Below are 22,239 nucleotides of genomic sequence, written 5' to 3'. Positions count from 1 at the left end.
CATCGTGATTCAAAAACAATCAAAAACAATCACGTGTGTTCACCCTTTTCTGAAACAAAAAAACAACAGTATGTTAATCCACATCAGTAAGATTAATTCAACTATTATATTTAGAATTTAGCGCTAAAGATCTATCAGAATTCAAGACATGGCATATGTAAATAATTTAACCATTGCATACAAAGACGCGCCTGCATTCTTTAGAAAAAAAAGATCATGTAAATATGGAATCCTCTTTCTATAAAAAAGAGCCTTCATGATTTTTTATAAATCCATCATCACACACGCCCAAGTCCCAAAAGATCATGTGCCTACTTTATTCTTTAATTAAAAAAAGGAAAAATGATATGTACAAATAATCACATGTGTTCTACCTTTTTCTGAAATAAAAGGATAAAAGGATACGTACAAGCTTTAGTAACATATTGCTATATGTCGATTGGATAGTTAGACCGGTCCTTGCATAGTAGCTAGATTGATTATTTAGATGCCCACTCCATATGCATGGTCGTAAAGATGTTATAAATATATTTAGCCAATATTAGAAATCAACAGCTGACATTTTATTCATATAATATACGACTACAAACATTAAATGCCCTTGAAGGATGTCCAATAACTATAATAAATAAGCATATTCACTCTACCTCAAAACCTAAGAATATTTGTCTTGGTGGAGATCATTGTATGTAATTGATGCCCCAATATCGCATGGAGGCTAACTTATGATGCTGCTAAGTTCAAATAAATCAGTTGAACTTATCAAAGATATGCACGCCATTTTGTCCCGCTCATAATAGTGCCAACTCTTACATGTTCTACATAATAATATTTCATTATGTTTATCCACACAAATTTCACTTGGCAATTTGTAAGGAGATTTTACAATTAATAAGAACTACTAATGAAAGTTGAAGTCTTATCATTACCACATAGCTAGCCCGTGCCTATGCACGAGTTATTGACTAGTTAGATCTAACTGTTCGTTTAGCCATCAGATCAAATCAACATTATAAGTTGCTAAATTATCTTATCAGATACACATAGATACGACATGATAGGGATGACGTAAATGGGACGTGCCGTTGGATGCCCCTTTGGAAGTAGCCAAGTACGAGGAGCGATCGCTTCGCTTTGGAACAAGTTTTCAGGCGCTTGTCAATGATAATTGTTGGGGCTGATTTTCCAGAGTCGCTTGTTTATTTGGTCAGAGTGAAATAATTGTTTGGTTTCTTGTGCAGGACAATAATGCGACTGGTGTACTATGGCTGTGCACCAATAATGGAGTATGATGGAGGGACGCAACCCGTTGCATCGCACATGGAGTTGTATCTTCACCTTGTTCAGTCCGACCTATCATTCTATGTATAATCGACGTGGGGTAGAAAATTATCTTATCAGATGCGTATGATATGACAAACGTGGGACAGATGGGAGACAATTCGATACTGCTTGGATGCATCAAGGGGTCGGTTATTAACGTAAAACCGGAGGACTGGCCAATGATGGTGCGCTAGGGTCATTGTGCATGAGTTGCTTGTTTATGTGCACAACAATAATGAAACACATGTACGATGGACGTGCACTCTACTCTCCGTGGACCAAGTGGACCAAGCTAGCTGCCACCACTCTTTTATTTAATAATGAAACGCGACACACATGATGGTGAACAATGATAGCAGGGTTTAGTAATTAGGCTGGACATAGTTATGGTATCTTAACCGGACCTAACGTGCAACGTCAGTACTAAGCTAATAGCCATGACGTATGATTTTAGTCCACGCCAACACTATTTCAAAATGTTAGTGCTTGGGTTGGTGAGAAATGGCGCGCCACGAACAAGAGTCGTGGCAAGCCATTTCTCTACTAGTTAGAGTTAAAACCTTAGCATCGGCCGTGTCGGTATGGTGTATCCGTGGACGAGGGTTCGGCTTAGATGCTTGGGCGGTGGCCCTGCTGGTGGTAGTCGGGGTGCTCATGGGCCGAGCATGCGGCTCGGGCGTTGTCCGGTCAAGAGATCCAATGTAGAGGCCTTTTCCGGAACTCTGTCGGATGGGGCAACGATCACAGAGGGGTTCTTCATCATCCTAGCTGCCCCTACGATGATGCGTGAGTAGTTTATCACAGACCTACGGGTCCGTAGTTAGTAGTTAGATGGCTTATTCTCTCTTTTCGATCTTCAGTACAATATTCTCCTCGATATTCTTAAAGATCCATTTGATGTAACTCTTTTGCAGTGTGTTTGTTAGGAAATCATAAATTGTGAGTTTATGATTTGATCTGTCCATGAATAATATTTGAGTCTCCTTTGAACTCTATTATGCATGATCGTTATAGATTCATATATCTTCTCGGCTTTATTGTTTTGGTACGACCAACAAGATTGATTTATGTTGCCATGGAAAGAGGTGCCTTGTGATGGTTCGATCTTGTGGTGCTCAATCTCAGCGACAGAAAGAGACATGGCATGCATGTTCCGTTGCTATTAAGGGTAATGTGGTGTGATAAATATATAAACTAGACAATTCTCCGCGCGTTGCAGCGGGAATTGAAGTGGGAGCGTTACATGCATAGGCTAATGCAAAAATAATTGTAATTTATAAGTGAAATGCATGACACGCTTATGTGGTGGATTTTGGAAGGCTTAGTGGGAGAAAAGACTTAAATGACTTGCTTAGTGGGACATTGAGGTGGACACTTTACATGTCGAGAGCGCTTATGTGGCAGATTTTGCGTGACTTAATGGAAGAGAAAATTTAAATATATTGCTTAATAGAACATTGAGGCTAAGCTGCTGCAACACGTGTAAGATGTTCGATGGCGGTGCACTCTACTGGCCGTGGCCCAAGCTAGCTGCGAATGACTCTCTTATTTGATTTAATGAAACGTGACCGTCTTCACACACATGCATGTGAGGCTAAGAGTATGGTTAATAATATAGCCAGATGTTGGCTATATGATGTTGTCATGTCATATGTAGTCTTCTCTTCTAGTCATTCGTACAATAAGGTTGGCTATAAGGTTGGCTATATGAGTATTACTTTTGTTCACCTTCTCTCTACCCCCTCCTTCATATTTATTGTATTTACCTAGGAATACGCATATAGCTTGGCTCTTGCATAAGAGCCCACTTCCCTTACTTGTTCATATCTCTCTCTTCCACATAGGCAAAATTGCCATGTAAGCGGGCTATAAGCCCACTATCGTACTTGCTCTAAGCTGCCGTAGATGAACCTTTTACTCTGATTGAATCAACTAACAATCCGGCGTAGGGCTAATGGCATCTTCAAGAGCAACCCGTAAATTGTTTTCATTACGTGTCCATGAACAATGGGATCAGTCTACGGACATAGATGCGGGAGGACGTCATCCAATGCTATGGACATACATTCCGTCAATATTTCAAAATCAAATCAAATCAACATTGTAAGTTGGTAGATTATCTTATCAGATACATATACATACAACATGATAGGAATGACGTGGATGGGACGTGCCATTAGACGCCCCTTTGGAAGTAGCCAAGTACGAGGAGGGATCACTTTGGAAGTAGCCAAATACGAGGAGGGATCACTTTGGAACATGTTTTCATCGAGGAGACTAAGCTAATAGCCATGACGTACGATTTTAGCCCATGCCAACACTATTTAAAAATACTAGTGCCGGCGTTGGTGAGAAATGGCGCGCCCCGAATAAGAGTTGTGGCTAGTCATTTCTCTATTAGTGAGAGTTGAACCCTTAGCGGTCGGCCGTGTCGGTATGGTGTATCCGTGGACGAGGGTTGGGCTCAGATTCTTGGGTGGTGGCCCTGCTAGTGGTAGTCGTGGTGCTCGTGGGCCGAGCGCGTGGCTCGGGCATTGTTCGGTCACGAGATCCAATATAGAGGTCTTTTCCGGCACTCTGTCGGTGGGGGCAACGATCACAGAGGGGTTCTTCATCATCCTTGTTGCCCCTACGATCATGCGCGAGTAGTTTTCACAGACCTATGGGTCTATCCTTAGTAGCTAGATGGTTTATTTCTCTTTTCGATCTTCAATACAATATTCTCCTCGATGTTCTTGGAGATCTGTTTGATGTAACTTTTTTGCAGTGTGTTTGTTTGGATCCGATGAATTATAATTTTATGATTTGATCTGTGCAAGCATCACACTGAACAAGGATACGCTGTAGATATCAAAAGAAAATGACGCCCAATCATAGTTTTGAATATCGGGTTGTTGTAGAAAGGCTATAGCCGGACATGAAGTTTTTCCTCTGAGCTCAAATGCTTTCTGATGAACAGTAAGATGAGAAAAAAATATTATCTTTTAAAAATTCTGAATTTTCTTCTGATAAACATTGACAAATGTTTTGTATGCATGCAAAATTTTAGTTCGAAACAACAATCGTGGAATTGGTGGCAAAATAAAATCGATGCTGCAAATATGCTAGTTTTGAATACATTTCGGACTACTGATTTTGTTTTGTTTTGTCACGACTTCCATGAATGTTATTTCGTGTTGAATTTTGGTATGCCTATAAAGCATTTGTCAAAGTTCACCACCAAAAAATTAAGATTTTTTTGCTGTTCATGAGGGAGCATTTGAACTTGGGAGCAGAATAGTACTGTGAGGCTATTTTGCAACTTGATCTTATAGTAGTAGATGAAGACCACTTAGTGACACTCTAGTCAAATCGCTATAGCATGAAACAAAATGAATTACTAATAATTTACCCACATAATTTTAGCCAGCTAATTATTAAATGGGAACTAACAATTTGTCCGTATGATGCTCTTACTGACCACCATCTATCACCACAATTAATGGAGAAAGAGAGAGGGAAGGGGGCAGGGGTAGTTTGGGGAACAAGCAATTGTATTTTTCTCTTCTTATAATTGTTAGGTTTAATCTTGTCATGTTCATGTATCTGTATGTTTGTTTGACGGATGTGAACGTCACTGCGACGAGTCCAAGCTTGATCGGAGGCGCGTGAAGACGGCGAAGTGCCGGGCTGCCGTGCGATGCGGCGAGCACGACAAGATGCCGATGGTGTCGCGACGCCGTGAGAAGCGGCAAAAGACGCGATGAAGGATGGAACATCATAGACCACGTCAGAATGGGTCAATTGACCCGACAGGTCTCTCAGTTGGTTGGAGAGGAGCTGCGCATGTGCTAGTTTGTTAGTACTAGCCGAGTCTCTGTGATTTGGAGTGATTCCAGGGAGTGCTAAACGTGGGCAAGTAGGTTGTTAGCTGCATGCATGTGATCTGTTAGCTAGCTTCGTGGGATAATTCAAGTAGTTAGTGCATGGATGGAGTTGTTAGTGGAGTAATGGGTCAAGTAGTGGCGTGAGTATTGCATGACAGCCGTGCCAGCCTCTGTTTATATAAGTGGCATTGTGTAATGGAAAATCGAGGCCGTGAGGGCTGAGCAGACAATGTAGTGCTTGTGTTTGCGAAGGAAGTGAGGCAAAGCTAGCTGGTTCTTTTTGGTGCGTGCGTGTGTGGTGTGTTCTTTGTAGAGGGAGAGAAGAGAGAGAGAGAGACAGAGAGCTGTGAGAGGAAGCAGCAAGGAAGAAGAAGCGGCGCCGCGACGAGGGCAGCGCCAACAATAATGTCGTCCAACTTCTCTTTTTCTTGTCTCCAGTGAGCTTTAGAGGACATGGCCGTAATGGCCAGATTTGTAGCTCGCGACGATCCTCATGGCTTGTCCCATCTCACGAGCCGAATCATGCATGTGAGGCTAAGCTGCCGTAAATGATCCTTTTACCTCTGATTGAATCAACTAACAATCTCACGAGCCGACCATGTACGTTTACCGATGATCGAATCGATGGATCCAACACATACGGGCTTCACATGGTTGGTTAGGTCGCACATGAATGCTGGATATATATGACGATGCTGATGCCGACGGACCGTAGTACTAGCTACTACGTGGTTCATGTGAGTGATGGACCGTCATAGTAGGAGTAGCGAGAGTCTCTCTTTTCTTCTGCCTCTGGGCTCACTTAGATTGGACACTTGCTATCCGTTGGACCACCCTCACAAGAAAGATGTGGTGTGATAATCCACAAGAAAGATGCCATCTCAACCGCATGTGTCAGCATATAGTATTGTACGTTTGTGCGTGGTCCTTCCTCTAGTAACGTTATATGTTCTTCCTTTTTTTCTACTAGACTATTATTACATCTAACTGGTCGTTTAGCCGTCAGATCAAATCAACATTGTAAGTTGGTAAATTATCTTATCAGATACATACGGCACGATAGGGATGACGTGGATGGGACGTGCCATTGGATGCCCCTTTGGAAGTAGCCACGTACGAGGAGGGATAGCTTTGGAACAAGTTTTCAGGCGCTTGTCAATGATAATTGCTGGGGCTGATTTTCCAAAGTCACTTGTTTATTTGGTCAGAGTGAAATAATTGTTTGGTTTCTTGTGCAGGACAATAATGCGACTGGTGTACTATGGATGTGCACCAATAATGAAGTATGGTGGAGCGACTGGTGTACTATGGATGTGCACCAATAATGAAGTATGGTGGAGGGACGCTACCCGTTACATCGCACATGGAATTGTACCTTTACCTTGTCCAGTCCGACTTATCATTCTATGTATAATCGCCGTGGGATAGAAAATTATCTTATCAGATGCGTATGATATGACAAACGTGGGACGGTTGGGAGACAATTCGATGCTGCTTGGATGCATCGAGGGGTCGGTTAGAGCATGGTTAATAGTATAGTAAACTGCTAGTTATAAGTCATTGTCATGTCATCTATAACTCATCTTTAAATAAGATGGTTGTATGCATCACTCGATGCAGAGGCCGGGGCGAGGCCTCCTTTTCGAAAAAAATCTATAACTCATCTTGTAGCCAACATGTACGACAGTTGATTAAAAAGGTGTACTACAATTTTATTATATAGCCCACCTTTTACTCTCACAAAGTGCCTACGAGCACGTGCTAGAGCTGACTCTTAACTAAGAGGTCGCTTACCTTCTCTTTCCTTTTCTATTTCTTCCAACTAAGCAAAAATATACTACTAGTTTATGTCTTATAACCAGCTGACTCAGCTCTATTGTATTTGCTCTTATTAATATAAAATGGGAGGACTGTCCACTTTGGTGCAACTTTCTAGAAACATATCCGGGTGGTCAATGATGGTGCGCTAGGGGCATTATGCATGAGTTGCTTGTTTATCTGCACAATAATAATGCAACACGTGTACGATGGACGTGCACTCTATTCGCCGTGGACCAATCTAGCTGCCAGCACTCTTTTATTTAATAATGAAACACGACACGCGACACACATGACCATGAACAATGATAGCAGGGTTTAGTAAGGCTGTCCATAGTGATGATATCTTAACCGGACCTAATGTGCAACGTCAATACTATGCTAATAGCCACGACGTACGATTTTAGCCCACGCCTGCACTATTTAAAAATATTAGTGCTGGCGTTGGTGAAAAATGGCGCGCCACAAACAAGAGTTGTGGCTAGTCATTTCTCTATTAGTGAGAGTTGAACCCTTAGCGGTCGGCCGTGTCGATATGGTGTATCCGTGGACAAGGGTTGGGCTCAGATTCCTGGGCGGTCGCCGTGCTAGTGTTAGCCGGGGTGCTCATGGGACGAGCGTGTGGCTCGGGCATTGTTCGGTCACGAGATCCAATCTAGAGGCCTTTTCCGACACTCTGTCGGAGGGGGGACGATCACAGAGGGGTTCTTCATCCTTGTTGCCCCTACGATCATGCGCGAGTAGTTTCTTTCGGGACGTGCCTCTCGGAAGATCTCGACGAAAGAAACTCAATGGTAAAAAACGGTTCGAGATTTGGACGCACGTTTTAGGAGATAGAACGTTTTGAAAATACGAATCTATGAAAAAAGAAAAACTTCCAGATTACAACAAGTGGCACGCATGCAGTGTGCAACTTGTTGTAACCTGGATAGGTGGAAGTGATCTTTAAAACGTATACTCCTAACTAAATTAGTGATTTCGATCCACACCGGACATCGCCCACAGGGATGTGCCCCCCCCCCCCCCCCCCGATTTCCTAGGGCCCCCAAATCGTGGTTAGCATGCATGCATGTTCCATATATTGGTGCCATATATTGGTGATAGAAAGGGCTTGACCATAATCATGTACCATATCGGTTGAATCGGAATCGCTAATTAAGCTGTCACATGTCATGTCACGCCGTGCCTTGTTCCGTGTGGAGTAATCAAGCCGAAGCGTCCCATGGAGCCTAATCCAGGAAATTACATCGTGCCTCCGCACTAGCACAACACCGTAATTGCCATAAATCCTAATTTCTATTTTTGTTCTCCCATGTGTAATTGCCAAGAAGACATTCGTTAATCTCTATATTTATTTTCAAATCATCGGTCAAGCTTTATGAATTTTCGAAAATTTGGGACTAATTTTATGTTTCGTCCCGGGGCCCCAAATGTTTGGAGACGAGCCTGATCGCCCAAAACCGCACCCCTGAGCCAACATTCCGAGCATCCGAGCCCCTAGTTCACCAACGGCCCTCCGAGCATGTAGTTCGTGTCCGTTATACGCCGTCGCCATGGTGCGCTTGTTGGCTTCATGGTACAAGCCGCTGGCGCCGCATACGTGTGATGCCAGGGCGAAATTAAGGCAGATCAACCTGATGCAGTACGGATCCGTGCTTGGAGGAGGATGGTGGTCCCAAGACGATGGCGGAGGAGGCGCCCTCACCTGTCGTGTCTCGGTTCGCCATGTTGCAGATGGTCTAGCAGTGCAACTTGGCGATCTTGGAGGAGCACCGCATGACACTGGCTCAACAGGAGGCGGAACGCACGGATGCCGCAGCCGGGCAAAGCTCCTGATAGCCAACGTGGTCATCATCGACGAGAACCGGGCGGTGCTTGCATTTGTGCTGAGTGACCACCCAATCTGCCACGAGCAGGGACTGATGCCGCGGTCGGGGCGTTTTTATTTCTGGGATGTTTTGATGCGTAAAATCTAATTTGGAAATGAAAAATCAATATCTGCCTTGTTTTAAGGGATTAAGTTGATTCGGACTTTCGGAGTGAAAAATCATGAGGCGTTTTGTCCTCTACTTTCATGATAAATTCCGGTGGGGAAATCTCCCCTCCCGTTGACTGAATTTTTCTTATGGAGATTCAAAATTTATTATTGGTTTTTGAGTGGTTTCGAATTTAAAAGTATAACGATTTATAACCATTTGGTTTGTTTTGACAAGATGGAAAGGCCACATTCTGTTTCAGAAAGCACAAGGATAAGGTGAAGACACAGTCCCTCAGCTTGCAGTACTCCTCGTTCTTCATGTGCTTGATGGGGTGCAATGGATTGAGTACGTGCTTCATGTGCAGATGGCGGTGGGAGGTGGACCAAGTTTCCGGGAACTTGCCCCACAGCGTGTATCTATCTATAAATACACGCAGAACAAGCCATGAATTCTCACTGCATGCGAAGCGAACTAGCTAGTACACCTATATATCACAGTGTGTGTGCAAAGCAATGGCCTCTGGAGTGTTTGGTACCCCCATTTCAGCGCAGACGGTGATAGCCACTGGAGAGTATAAGGAACCCATTACCCAAAAAGATGTTGCAGACTATGCCATGAAGATGATCAACGCCGGTGGTAAGGATGTTAACGCGCAAAAGTTCGTCGACAACCTCAAGGAGAGGTATGTTTCTGTGTACATGCATGGTTTATTATTATATGCAGTGCTTAATTATTTCTGCTTCTTCTTGCAATATGTAAAAACCTTATATATGAGGAAACAAGATCCTAACTGAAGTAAAATTTGGGTCCAACTTTTGGCTAGGTACGGTAACGGAATAGCTGTAAAATGCCTCCTCTACAATGCCACTGGTGCCACTTTGAACTTTGCTAAGTACAACGATTGGCACGGCCATATCTATGATACACCCTACCCATCAGATATTCAGAATGGGCAATGGGGTGCATTCCTCCACGTCCACCCAAGTGGAGCTGCCGCTGGTTCAGCTGGTGCCGTTGTGTATCGTAGCAAGATCCCCTCCAGCAGCAGCTCCTGCGATTGGTTGTTCTCTTGGACCGTCCCCTACATTGGTGGCAACGGGGTAAATACTTCCTCTACTTATCTCAAAATGTTGTATCTTACCTTTTTCTCTTCGTTCATGCTCCGAATTAGTTATTAGCTAGTATGAGTTACAATCTTGTTTCATGTTATATCTAATCAAAAGTAAAAGGTGAAATTACTTGGCAAGTGATGCATTTATCAAGCTTCAAACGGTCATTCTCTCAATTGAAAAGATAATCTTGTTTGATTTCTCTATGTAAGTACATAAGAAAATTCATATTCCTATATAATTTTATGGAAAACATAATTATTTAAAATTTGAATTCACATGCATGCCCATATACAATGTGAATTTTATTTAGGGACAGGGGCATATGTACGTATTCACAGCACAATTCTTTTGAACAAAACTCGTACAATTAAATAAACCCAGCTAAACTAAATTCAAATGAATTTACTTATATTAGTATAATTTTTCAACTAAAGAAACATGCCTTGTATCCCAAACTCTACTATAGTGCATATTCTAACATTAATTATACGTATCCAGGTGTACACTGAAATCCGCGAGGAAGGGCACTACCCAAGTGTGGGAAGCTGGGATTATATCTACAATGTGAAGCTGAAAAATTCAAGTGTCACCTCTATTGATAGCAACTATGGATACGTTTCCAAGGCTGACATCGGTGAAGGCACTACCATGAACGCACGTGGAGTTTTCGAGTTTCCCTACTAGATCTCGTTGCAAGCAGCGAGTTGTTATTGTGGTCTTCAAGTCTTGTGTGGCGTCCATGTACGCTTGTGTAGTTTTTTTCTTTACTGTCTTTATGGTGCATTTTTATAGATCTGATGATCCACGAATAAGCGAAGGAAGATGGGGACCAAAGAGATGTACCGTGTAATTGTATTTTATTTTACATGTCGTTGTGTATCAAGTTGTCCTTCTTTTGTATCGGTTACCTTTTTACTTAATAATTAAAGATATAAAGCACTCTTGTGAGCGTATTTTCTGAAAAATTAAGTTAAATAAAAACAAAAATAATTATATCTATGCCAGAATAAAACATCATACGGAAAATCAAAACGGCAATCACTTGTGCACTACAAGAAATATGGTCGACGATGACTCTCCTTTTTGGTCATTGAATCGTCATTATTTTTAATTTATGACCTTCTTATGATCAAAATGAGGAGGTCAACAGTTGGCCGTCAAGAACGAACAAACTTGACCTTTCTAAAGTTTTGGTCACTGTTTTCATGACCAAAACAATTAGGTCATGGCCAAAATTTTGGTCATTACCCATGTGCCTCATCCATGTAGGATCTGACATGGCTCAGCTCATGTGGCATCATCCACGTGGCAAACATATGACATGGCAGAAATAGTGACATGTACAACACGTCAGATATGACATGGCATGGGTTGGGATGCATTAAAATAAATATAAATTTTTACAAGCCCAATCAGCCAAGCCCAAAAAGTGTGGCCTATAAAAATATTGCATTTTGTTGGGACACATGTTATATGCAATACATTATTTCCACAACATTATTCTGATCCATCTACTATACCAACATTATGTGATGTGCACAACACATTCAGCTACTGTACCAACTTTCATTCCTCAATGTAAAATTACACAAATAAATTCCAAACTAAAATTGCACATCCCAGACAAATGGTATTACACAAAACATATCCTATTCAGCACTAAAAGAAGAAAGTGACATCATATAACGACAGTGTGGCTCCATTGTCTTCCTCTTCTAGAATATTGAGACATCCTGGCACTGAAAGGGACAACACATGAGAGGCAAATTAAACATAACATGAAATATGAAAAAATGCAACAAGCGGAGCAAACTCCAAACAACATATAAGCAAGTCATGGATGCAAGAAGTGATCATTTTAGGGGCATTAATGTGCATGAACCAAAGTAGGTTTCTTCCGTAAATCAGGTTCCGAGTATTAAATACTGGTAAGATCAAATTCATATCAAGCTGATGTGTTATGTGTGTTGATTCCATCTTCCGCATCCAGCTAACTATTGCATCAGAAGAAAAAGAAGAACGTGTTGGCATCATGACTATAGTTCAATCCCGGTATAACAAACTAGGGCAACAGTTGCATACAACTAATAAAGGGCTTGTCAGATTACTTAAATTTGTAGCATTAATAGGTGCCCAAAGCTTATACGCAAGGAGACTAAGAAAAAAACAAAATCTTCTCCTATTTTGACGGATATCGGTCACAAGAGAGAAAATGGAGGATTACCAGGTTGGATCAGTGCACATGTGAACATGCAATACTTGTCGTCGCATCCGGAAAGCTCATAGTTGATGTGCTCCTAGATCTAAATCGCCCTCCCTACACACACAACCAGAGATCCTTACTCTGCTGACAAAGAATACAGGGTAAATAAAATGGTGTGGTTTATCCCTATAAAAGAATAAAACATTCACTATTTTGAAATAATTAGCTACATGCACAGTACATAAATCATACATCCGCATATGTGGTATTTACATCATACATCCACATGCGTTGTATTTTTCGTAACGATGTTTCATACTTTGCACAAACAGCAAAAAGTCAACAAAGATGCAATATAAATCAGGTTTTATCAAACTAGTATTAATGTATACGGGGCTGCCATAAAATGCTTTACATTCGTGAGTATCCAGTAGAATTGAAACAGAGTTGCTGCTACTATCGATGTTGTTGGTTGGTTGTCCAAATACACTGGTTTATGTTACTACTCGAGCAGGTAGGGTAGGCACCCCATGGAAGCATATGAGCAGACCTTACACAACGACTTTATATCTAATAGAAACACGACGATTTATTTCAACCAGGTTTTAATAAAAGATACTAATCCAATAGAAACACGACGAGTTTATTTATCACTAAAGTGAACACAGACCTTACAAAACGACTTTATATCTTGATTAACCTTGAATCGTGGAGTATATTATCAATGTACAAGCCAAATTCATTATCAAGAGTCACCATATATTTGTGATTAAAGTCATCAGAATAGAATTTAGCTAATTTCAGCAACTTCTCCTTACCAAAACGACGGAATAATTGGCTAGGGATCAAAGCAGATATGCATGGAAGCAACTCGAAATTTACCTCATTAGCATCATCATCATACCAATCATCAGCAACAAATCAGTTCTATGCCTTATCCTCTCATCTGCTCCATGCCTCTCGGTTCTATCTCCTGCAGCCACCACCACCCAGTCGGTCATCAATCTCCAACAGCCTGACCACTGGACGACATCTATAGTCAGCTCAAACAACAAATATGCTCACCACTCTGTTTGCACAAGAATTCAGTCAAAAATTCAGTATGCATGCATATAATGACAAAAAAAGAATCAGAATGCATGAGCATACTGTAAAAAGATTCAGAATGCACCATCGCATAAGCATACTGTCGAAAAATTCAGAATGCATAACCATGCTGACAAAAATTCAGAAACAAACATCATCCAAACTAAGCTGGTATCAATTTGAAATACACTCAAGAGGAGTTTCATTTTTACTACGAAACAAGTCATTAACACCGTCCATGTACGCTTGTGTAGTTTTTTTCTTTACTGTCTTTATGGTGCATTTTTATAGATCTGATGATCCACGAATAAGCGAAGGAAGATGGGGACCAAAGAGATGTACCGTGTAATTGTATTTTATTTTACATGTCGTTGTGTATCAAGTTGTCCTTCTTTTGTATCGGTTACCTTTTTACTTAATAATTAAAGATATAAAGCACTCTTGTGAGCGTATTTTCTGAAAAATTAAGTTAAATAAAAACAAAAATAATTATATCTATGCCAGAATAAAACATCATACGGAAAATCAAAACGGCAATCACTTGTGCACTACAAGAAATATGGTCGACGATGACTCTCCTTTTTGGTCATTGAATCGTCATTATTTTTAATTTATGACCTTCTTATGATCAAAATGAGGAGGTCAACAGTTGGCCGTCAAGAACGAACAAACTTGACCTTTCTAAAGTTTTGGTCACTGTTTTCATGACCAAAACAATTAGGTCATGGCCAAAATTTTGGTCATTACCCATGTGCCTCATCCATGTAGGATCTGACATGGCTCAGCTCATGTGGCATCATCCACGTGGCAAACATATGACATGGCAGAAATAGTGACATGTACAACACGTCAGATATGACATGGCATGGGTTGGGATGCATTAAAATAAATATAAATTTTTACAAGCCCAATCAGCCAAGCCCAAAAAGTGTGGCCTATAAAAATATTGCATTTTGTTGGGACACATGTTATATGCAATACATTATTTCCACAACATTATTCTGATCCATCTACTATACCAACATTATGTGATGTGCACAACACATTCAGCTACTGTACCAACTTTCATTCCTCAATGTAAAATTACACAAATAAATTCCAAACTAAAATTGCACATCTCAGACAAATGGTATTACACAAAACATATCCTATTCAGCACTAAAATAAGAAAGTGACATCATATAACGACAGTGTGGCTCCATTGGCTTCCTCTTCTAGAATATTGAGACATCCTGGCACTGAAAGGGACAACACATGAGAGGCAAATTAAACATAACATGAAATATGAAAAAATTCAACAAGCGGAGCAAACTCCAAACAACATATAAGCAAGTCATGGATGCAAGAAGTGATCATTTTAGAATCTTATTGTCTTCAAATGTATGCATAATTTAAAATGTATTAATTTTAATATAAGAATGTATAAAATCCTTGGGGCACACTAGGCTATTATATATTTTTTACACATATTTTATAATTTATTTTCATTCAAAAGTATATCTTTTGACAAACACATTTACTTTATTAAAATACATGGACACTTTTTACAACTAGAAATACATTTCCTAAAAGCATGAATACTTTATATACTAATTGAATATCTTGTAATTTCGAAAATAAAAAAACAACTAACAGGTGAAAAATGGGCTGCACTAACTTTACCCCATTCAACTCCACGGTCTTGTCAGGTAGATAAATTGTGCTAGTGATGATGACTAGACAATAATTTTACCTCATGGAAGTGGTTGCGTAGGTTGTTCGTGGAGCACAGTCCCCTGGTTTGAATCCCAACCTAACCATTTTTTTGTTTAATATAGTTGTGTACTGACAGGTGGGATCCGATGGTCAGTGAGACATACTCTTTGTGTCAGTCTATCCGACACTACAAGTGGGCCCTGCGCCAAGCTGGCATGTATAGTCAACAATACATACATATCTAGACGTGATTTGAACCGTATTTGAACCATGTTGCCAAGTTTTGGAACCAATTCGGTGTATTTTTCAAGTTCAGGCACCAAAGTGAACATCGTTGGCAAGTTTGGGCACCATTGGTGTTATTACCTCGATATAAAACTGACCAATGAAGCGTACTAGTGAATAGTTTCTTCTATCTCAGGAGCGTAGTAGTCAGCAGATGTTTTCTTGGTCCTTTTTTGAACAATAACCTCCAGTAAACATGACTTTCTTTGGCCTTTTTAAAACACAAGGGGTAGGAAAACCTACTGGTAGGATGATGAAGTGCGTTCGCCGGCGATTCCGTCGCTCCCCTTCCCCTTTAATCCCCGTATCAGTGCCACCATGGCGAGGGGAGCTCGGACTTCTTGTTTGGGTGTGTCCTTTAGTCCTAGGGATTCTAGGTTTTCAAGTTTCCTCCTTTGGTGTCATGGTGGGGGCGATGTCGATGGTGCTCGTAGAAATAATGGTCTCCTAGCCGGTGTTCCTGCTCGTTGCTGCAGAATTTATGGAAGCGTTCCTACTCTACTGAGAGGGGAGAGCAGCGGGTATTTATTATAGCAATGGGGCTTATCCCATGAAAACATACAACTTGAAGAATAAGGTAGAGGAGATACATATTGGGAAACGTTTTCCTTCAGCGCGCTGGCGGAAGCAACGCGCCGGTCGCTCGCTGCCCACCCGTCTCGCGCGCGACCCGCACGTATGGCCATGCAACATTTTTCCCTGTGGTGATCGTTTAAATTTGCTACAACCGGTGTCCAAATTTGCTACATTTGTTCACAAAAAAGCTGCATATGCGTTTGGTTGCAACCTCAGTTCATTGGACTTTTTGCTACAACCAGTGTTTTTTTTTGCTATAAACGTGTTAATTTTTGCTAGAACCGGTATCATTTTTTGCTGCAACCGTTCACTAAAGAAGTTGCATACACGTTCGTCAGAGTTGCAACCCGAGTTCACCGGATTGTTTTGCTACCACGCATCATCAGCTTCGTTTTTTTGTTATGACCACGTTCATACTTTTTTACTACAACTATATTTTTGTTGCAACCATGGACGAAAATTGCTGCATCGTGAACGAAATTTGTTGCATCGAGAAATTTTGCTGCATGAAGGTCTAACAAGTGCTTGGAATTTATGTTCAACAAGTGCTAAAAAAAGGTAAACCACTATTTTTGCATCAATGGCATATAAAACCAATTATTTTGCCTAATAAACGGTAATCCACCATTCGGGTATTCCGTGATGCCCACCCCGCACAATATCCATAGTAAATAATTCTAGCCACACTATCGGCCTGCCTAGGATGTGCCTATAGGGCGTAGTCGAAAGAGCCTCTTCCATCCCTAAGTTTATTCAAAGGTCCTTCATCGCTGGCGGCAGCCTTCATGACAACTTACTTTTGTCCTGCTCGACAGCTACACCAGCCCAAGCCCCCGTGTGCGCTCCTCAAGCTTGATGTCAGATGGGTGTTTGACTCCTTCTTTTGGCCTAGTCTCCTTCAAACTCTCCAGCACCTGGGTTTCGGCCAATATTGCCCAAAATGAATATTGATCCTCATCTCCTTGACATCCGCTCGAGCACTAATCCACATGAATCCATGCCCTCCTATCATCCGCACCCATGGGCTACGTGCTTCTCCCATAGAAGTTGTTGGGGCCGTAAGTGGAAGGGGTGATATAGCCTAACAAGAGATATTTTCCTTACTGGAGAGAACCAAGATTTGTCAATCTAGTAGGAACTACTCCACTTCAGTCAATGATAGATGTCGGAGAAGATTCTGGCAAATTTTCTTTGCAACCTTGTTAATTATGATTCACATGCATAATAATAATTCTTGTGTTGATATATTAAGATTATGATTCATTAATTATGAGTCAATGAACTGGTAATTTTGTTGCAACTTGTTAATTATGATTTGCTTGCATAATAATTAGACCTTGAGTTGATATATTGAAATTTCAAAGAAAGCACATTTGATCATCATCTCACGGGTAAGCACCAGTTAGATGGTAAGTTTCTTTTTCAGGCTAAGTGTTCTTTCTTTATAGCCAGATATTTTAGGTTAATGTTTACACCCGATTATCTCGCTAATCAGTACTATTAACCGCTTTGCATATCTACATGAGTAGTAATTTACTATCTTGATACGTTTAGACGCAAATTCCTGTGTTCCAGATCGGGCGGGCCACATAAATGGATGGATGTTGTAGAAAACTTGCGCTCTTTCCGGATCGAGTTAGATTTCCTAGGCTTTCCATTTTGTAACGCAAGTACATAACCAAAACACTGTCTCATTAATTGCTTGCTTAACCAATATTTACCTGATCTCTCCACGCAATGTACTCCCCTGTCATAGTTTAGAAGGCACGATTAAATTTAAGTGTGTTTCCACAATAGACAAGGTTTAAGGCACATTGCATTTACTCACAGTGGCTAATTAGTACTCCGATATACTATTCCTATATGCATGCATCGTGTGAATGCTATTTTTGACCCCATCTCGTAGCCAATAATCACCTAGGTTCCAGAGAATTTTCAAACGCACCTTCTAAACCGTGACGGAGGAAGTACATAATTTGTTTGTCAGCTCATCATTAAAAACACCTATCAATTTCATTTCATTACATTATTGATACATTATTTTTGATGTTACAGAAACAGATTATTTGCATTTCATAAGTCATGGGGTCCAGTTTCATGCCTTTTGTGTTATCCTAGATCAAAAACATAATAATAGGGCAAAAAGAAAGGAAACCAAATTATGGAATATGTGAGTGGGGAGACATAGTAGAGTCTAGCAAAGACAATAATATTGAATCAACATGACTTTTATTCCTCATCATGGCATCATGAATACAATAGTTTCCCGACAGGGGCGGGGGGTATTATTTTAGGAGTGCACACTAGGCACTTACATACTCACGACAGTAGTAGCTAGCACTAAGAGCAGAAGATAGCATAGCAAAGATCATAGTAGTAGCATGATCGGTTTAAAGTTCAGGGTAATTGTGCTTAACTAGACGAGCGAGTTCGAGACCATGAGGCATAGGCGCCACACGGCAAACTGTAAGCCCGTCTGTTATCTCCACCTTGCTAGTTCCACTGCTGAAAATCAAGTCAAGCAGCGCACCTGCAGCTATCCCAATGAGCGCACCAATTCCAAAACCGACGACTCCTCCAATTACCGTGACAGCCGCAGAAGCAATTTCGATGTCTAGTGCTACGAATCCAGCTTCTACAGCAGTAGTAACTATTTCTCCCACCTCAAGGTTAACTACTGCAGTTAACGCATTTACTGAATCCCTAACCGCTGCCTCCAGCTTATCTTCTGCTGTGTATATGTCCCACACCATTGCAGCTGCTGTAAAAACTAAAACTGCCACCCCGACTTTTCCCAAAGCTTCAAATGAGTAAGTCACCACAGATTTTCCTTGTCCCGCTTCCGCAATAATATTGTCATATACCTGGCAAACATGATATACACATTGTAGTGATGGTTAGTACTACTTTTATAATACAATATAAAGCCACTATTTTTGCGCCATATGAAAATTACAATTTATTAAAATCGAAAACTCAAATGATCTCTATCCAAATTTAGCAGAAGTTCAAACGGATTCTAACGGAGGAACCATTTTAGGAAGAAATGACTCCTCTTTAGTGTTCACTATGATCAGTTCAACGATTAAGTGAGGCCCGGACATCTGGTCATGAAATTATTTAAGTGAGTTCAACTCGAACTCCAAAGCATCTTGATAACTTCTTATGTGTCTCAAGTACCATTGGAAAGTTTTTGATATAAGCATTCACTTGATTGTAATTTTTCTATGAGTTACATATATTCGATGGTTAAAATGGACTTGAAATCCCCAAATTCAACAACTTCAGTTTAGTTGTACAAATTGCAGCTCTTAAGAACACAGCATAAATCCATTATATATCTTGACTCTTGATGACTTGAAACATAGTTTTTTAAGTCATGACTTCTTTGTTGTTAAAACCTTTGGTTCACGCTGTAGTACCACAAATCTTTTCTATATAGTAATAACAATATATAAATATGGAGACGAAGACGTGTAATATGATACATTAAAGATTGTTAATTAATTGCAATTTATGTATGATAAGCTGGAAAGGGCCAGGTTTAGAGAGTAAGTTAGTTCATACCTGTAGCTTTTGGATATCATCCAAGTTTTTGAAAGCCCCCCTAAAACCAAGCTTTGACATATTTCTGCAAGTACAATTGGATAAGCAGGAAAGTCATTGTTGTTACATTTACATAGAACTGCAAAAGTACCATCTATAAGTGTAAATAGTAAACAAAGATTATGTTCCCTAAGAGATTGCAAGATTTTATTTGTTTGTTCTCAGCAATGTTAAGCAAGTAGACTGCATGCCACTATTTCTACAAATTTTCATAAAGCTCAATATCTTTCAATTTTAATAATTTAAAGTTGAATAACCAAGTGGTTTAATCCAACACTTTGGAGGTCGAGTTTTATCAATTTTGGTTTTAAGTTCCCATCGTGTGAAATATTAATGCTAATAATGATACAAATTATTGCAATCATTTTGAACACAATGGTATTTAAACATTTATAAATTAATGATGATGACGCTGGGACATACTCTTGCACAAGATCCTCAAACATGATTTTGTTTTCCTTGAGCCATTTTGAGAATTGATTTGGTGCAAAGTGTTGAAACTTTTTGGCATTCTCCAGCGTGGCTTTCTTATACATGCCAGCCTCAAGGGCAAGGCGCTGGGCCTCCTTCTGTTGGGTGGCTGGATTGAGGAACTTTAGCTGCTTGATGAGATCATCACTGTGGGTCTTGAGCTTGTCAAGGTAGGTGAGACGGGTGTTGTAACTCCGGATGAATTGGAGAGATATTCCGATGGCCTTGGTGCAGTAGTCATAGACATCCTTGCCAATATCTTGCTTGGTGGCATCCTTCTCAGCCTCGGTTTGTGCTATCATGTCCCGTGCACTGTCAAGGATGTGATACACCTTATCGCGGGCATCATTGGCGTCACGGAGATACTTTTGTTGCTCTGCATACGAGTTGAACTCGAGCTCTTGAAGCTTCTGGACTTCTTGTCGATGGATCAGATCGGCTAGCTTATGCAACTGCCCTGGACTTAAATCAACTAGGTCACCTGACATGATGTAAGCCTGAAAATATGTAGTTCTTGTTATTAGTCATATATACCCACTCACTAAAATCAGTCAAGGGAAAAAAAGGTACGATACAAAGATACTACTCCTACTCCTACAATTGATTCGACTACACACACGCAAACAAAAGGCACACCAGGGTACTAAAACTGGAACTCGAGATCAGATCTAGCTCTATCCATCATCTTGGTTGGGCTGGGGTAGGGGGAAAGGAAATATTACTACTTAACATTTAACAACCAATCAGTCAAAAAATTACCATCGTAAAGTTACGATACTACGCGGGCTCAGGAATGATTAAATGCTGAATACGTCTCAGTGTACCACCTTAATTAAGAAGGGTAGTCACACACTACTCCTACTCCTAGAAAGAAAATCCTAAGGTCTGAATCCACATGTAAGCTTGTTGAGGCCATGAGAGAGATGAAAAGAACAAGTAGGAAGTACTCCACCGAATCAGTCTCGGAGAAGATTTTCCACCAAATCCTTAGAATGCATAACAAACTAGACATACATACAGATACATTAGGGGAAGAAGCACTCACCTTGGGGTAGCTTGGGGGCACCAAGCAATGGAAGGATCAGCTTCACCACGAGCACAAGGTAAGGGAGGCTCTCTCACGGTTTGGTCCATAAGAGAATGGTAGGTGGTGTTTATAAAGAAAGATGGTGAGGCAGAGGTGGACGGCGACCAACAAAGGAATCACACGAGCGAGGAAAGCTGAGGTTCCTGTCTGTTAAACAAAGTGAGTATTAGTAATTAGGATAAACTGACTAACAATTAGCAGTTGGCTAAAGGGAAACTCTTCCCGTCTACACCGCGGCCAAAACGCTTGGTCGCGCTAGCTGCTGGCAGGTCGAACCCTACATTAATTTCTTTGACGCGGTCTACTTTCTCTCCTCGAATGGCCGGTAATCGCGGGCGGTAGGGGGCGATGAGCGTGGCTGCTAGGGGGCAATTGGGTCGACGAGAGCGGGCGGCGCCATGGCCGGCAAGTACGTCAAGGACGCGGCAGCGGTTTTTGCTACATGCTTCGACCGGCATTACATTTTGCTATAACCAACATCGCATATTGCTACATCACACAGCCGGCGTCGCGATTTTGCTGCAACTAGCATATTTTTTTGCTACAACCAACATCAAATTTTGCTACATCAGGAGAACTGAGTTGTGACCCGTGACGGAAAATTGCTACAACCACTGTACCATTTTGTTACATCCGACATTCTTTTTTGTTGCAACCAACACGACCATCGGACGGCCATGCGACGCTATCGGAGTTGCTACCGTGGGGTCATCTCCACCGAAGCTACGACCATCTCGATCCGAGCGGCGACCGCCACCATCGGAGCTACAAGCGGATCGAACGACTGCAGTCCACGAGATCGTACGGCTGCTGGTCGACGGGCCCAAATTTTATGTTGGCGCGCGGGTTCCTAGTACTGCCCTTGGCTAATTGGGAGTGAAAGGAGGCAAGGCAACCCATCATCAAAAGGCCTAAATGCTCCCCCCCCCCCAACATGTTTAACGCTATGTTTAGATTTATCAGGTGTGGCGTCTCTTGTTTTCCTTGTGCGCTGTAGGGTTAGGGGAACTTGTGTCATTTGCTCATATGAAGTTTTATTTTTCTTTTGATCTGGTTGTTTAAAGGTTTCCTCATCACTATGTATGGGTTTGGTGGTTTGTGCCTCTATTTATAAAAAAGAGGATCAAAAGCT

General features: G+C 41.1%; 2 protein-coding genes across 2 annotated transcripts; one reads left to right on the top strand and one right to left on the bottom strand.

Annotated features, from left to right (window-relative positions):
- The first annotated feature begins 9,428 nt into the window (after positions 1 to 9,428).
- Positions 9,429 to 11,051, top strand: LOC123441227 (23 kDa jasmonate-induced protein). Its single transcript, XM_045117718.1, has 3 exons — positions 9,429 to 9,668; positions 9,810 to 10,086; positions 10,597 to 11,051. The coding sequence occupies exons 1-3, from the start codon at positions 9,499 to 9,501 to the stop codon at positions 10,780 to 10,782; spliced, it is 633 nt and encodes a 210-aa protein (XP_044973653.1). The 5' UTR covers positions 9,429 to 9,498; the 3' UTR covers positions 10,783 to 11,051.
- A 7,104-nt stretch (positions 11,052 to 18,155) lies between these two features.
- Positions 18,156 to 21,153, bottom strand: LOC123441226. The gene is made up of 4 exons (XM_045117716.1): positions 21,066 to 21,153; positions 19,973 to 20,517; positions 19,511 to 19,574; positions 18,156 to 18,807 (listed from the first exon to the last, which is right to left on the bottom strand). Exons 2-4 carry the CDS (start codon positions 20,506 to 20,508, stop codon positions 18,334 to 18,336), a joined length of 1,074 nt encoding a protein of 357 aa, XP_044973651.1. The 5' UTR covers positions 20,509 to 20,517; positions 21,066 to 21,153; the 3' UTR covers positions 18,156 to 18,333.
- Positions 21,154 to 22,239: the final 1,086 nt, after the last annotated feature.

Source organism: Hordeum vulgare, chromosome 3H (assembly GCF_904849725.1).
Source record: "Hordeum vulgare subsp. vulgare chromosome 3H, MorexV3_pseudomolecules_assembly, whole genome shotgun sequence".
Lineage (NCBI taxonomy): Eukaryota > Viridiplantae > Streptophyta > Magnoliopsida > Poales > Poaceae > Hordeum > Hordeum vulgare.
This window is presented reverse-complemented; position numbering and strand designations above follow the sequence as displayed.

Excerpts from the sequence above, each read along its gene's own strand:
- LOC123441227 (XM_045117718.1), top strand. The coding sequence starts at position 9,499 with ATGGCCTCTGGAGTGTTTGGTACCCCCATTTCAGCGCAGACGGTGATA. Across the intron at positions 9,669-9,809 it reads GTCGACAACCTCAAGGAGAG|GTACGGTAACGGAATAGCTG; the intron begins GTATGTTTCTGT and ends ACTTTTGGCTAG. Across the intron at positions 10,087-10,596 it reads CCTACATTGGTGGCAACGGG|GTGTACACTGAAATCCGCGA; the intron begins GTAAATACTTCC and ends ATACGTATCCAG.
- LOC123441226 (XM_045117716.1), bottom strand. The coding sequence starts at position 20,508 with ATGTCAGGTGACCTAGTTGATTTAAGTCCAGGGCAGTTGCATAAGCTA. Across the intron at positions 19,575-19,972 it reads TTTGAGGATCTTGTGCAAGA|AAATATGTCAAAGCTTGGTT; the intron begins GTATGTCCCAGC and ends TTGTACTTGCAG. Across the intron at positions 18,808-19,510 it reads ATGATATCCAAAAGCTACAG|GTATATGACAATATTATTGC; the intron begins GTATGAACTAAC and ends CATGTTTGCCAG.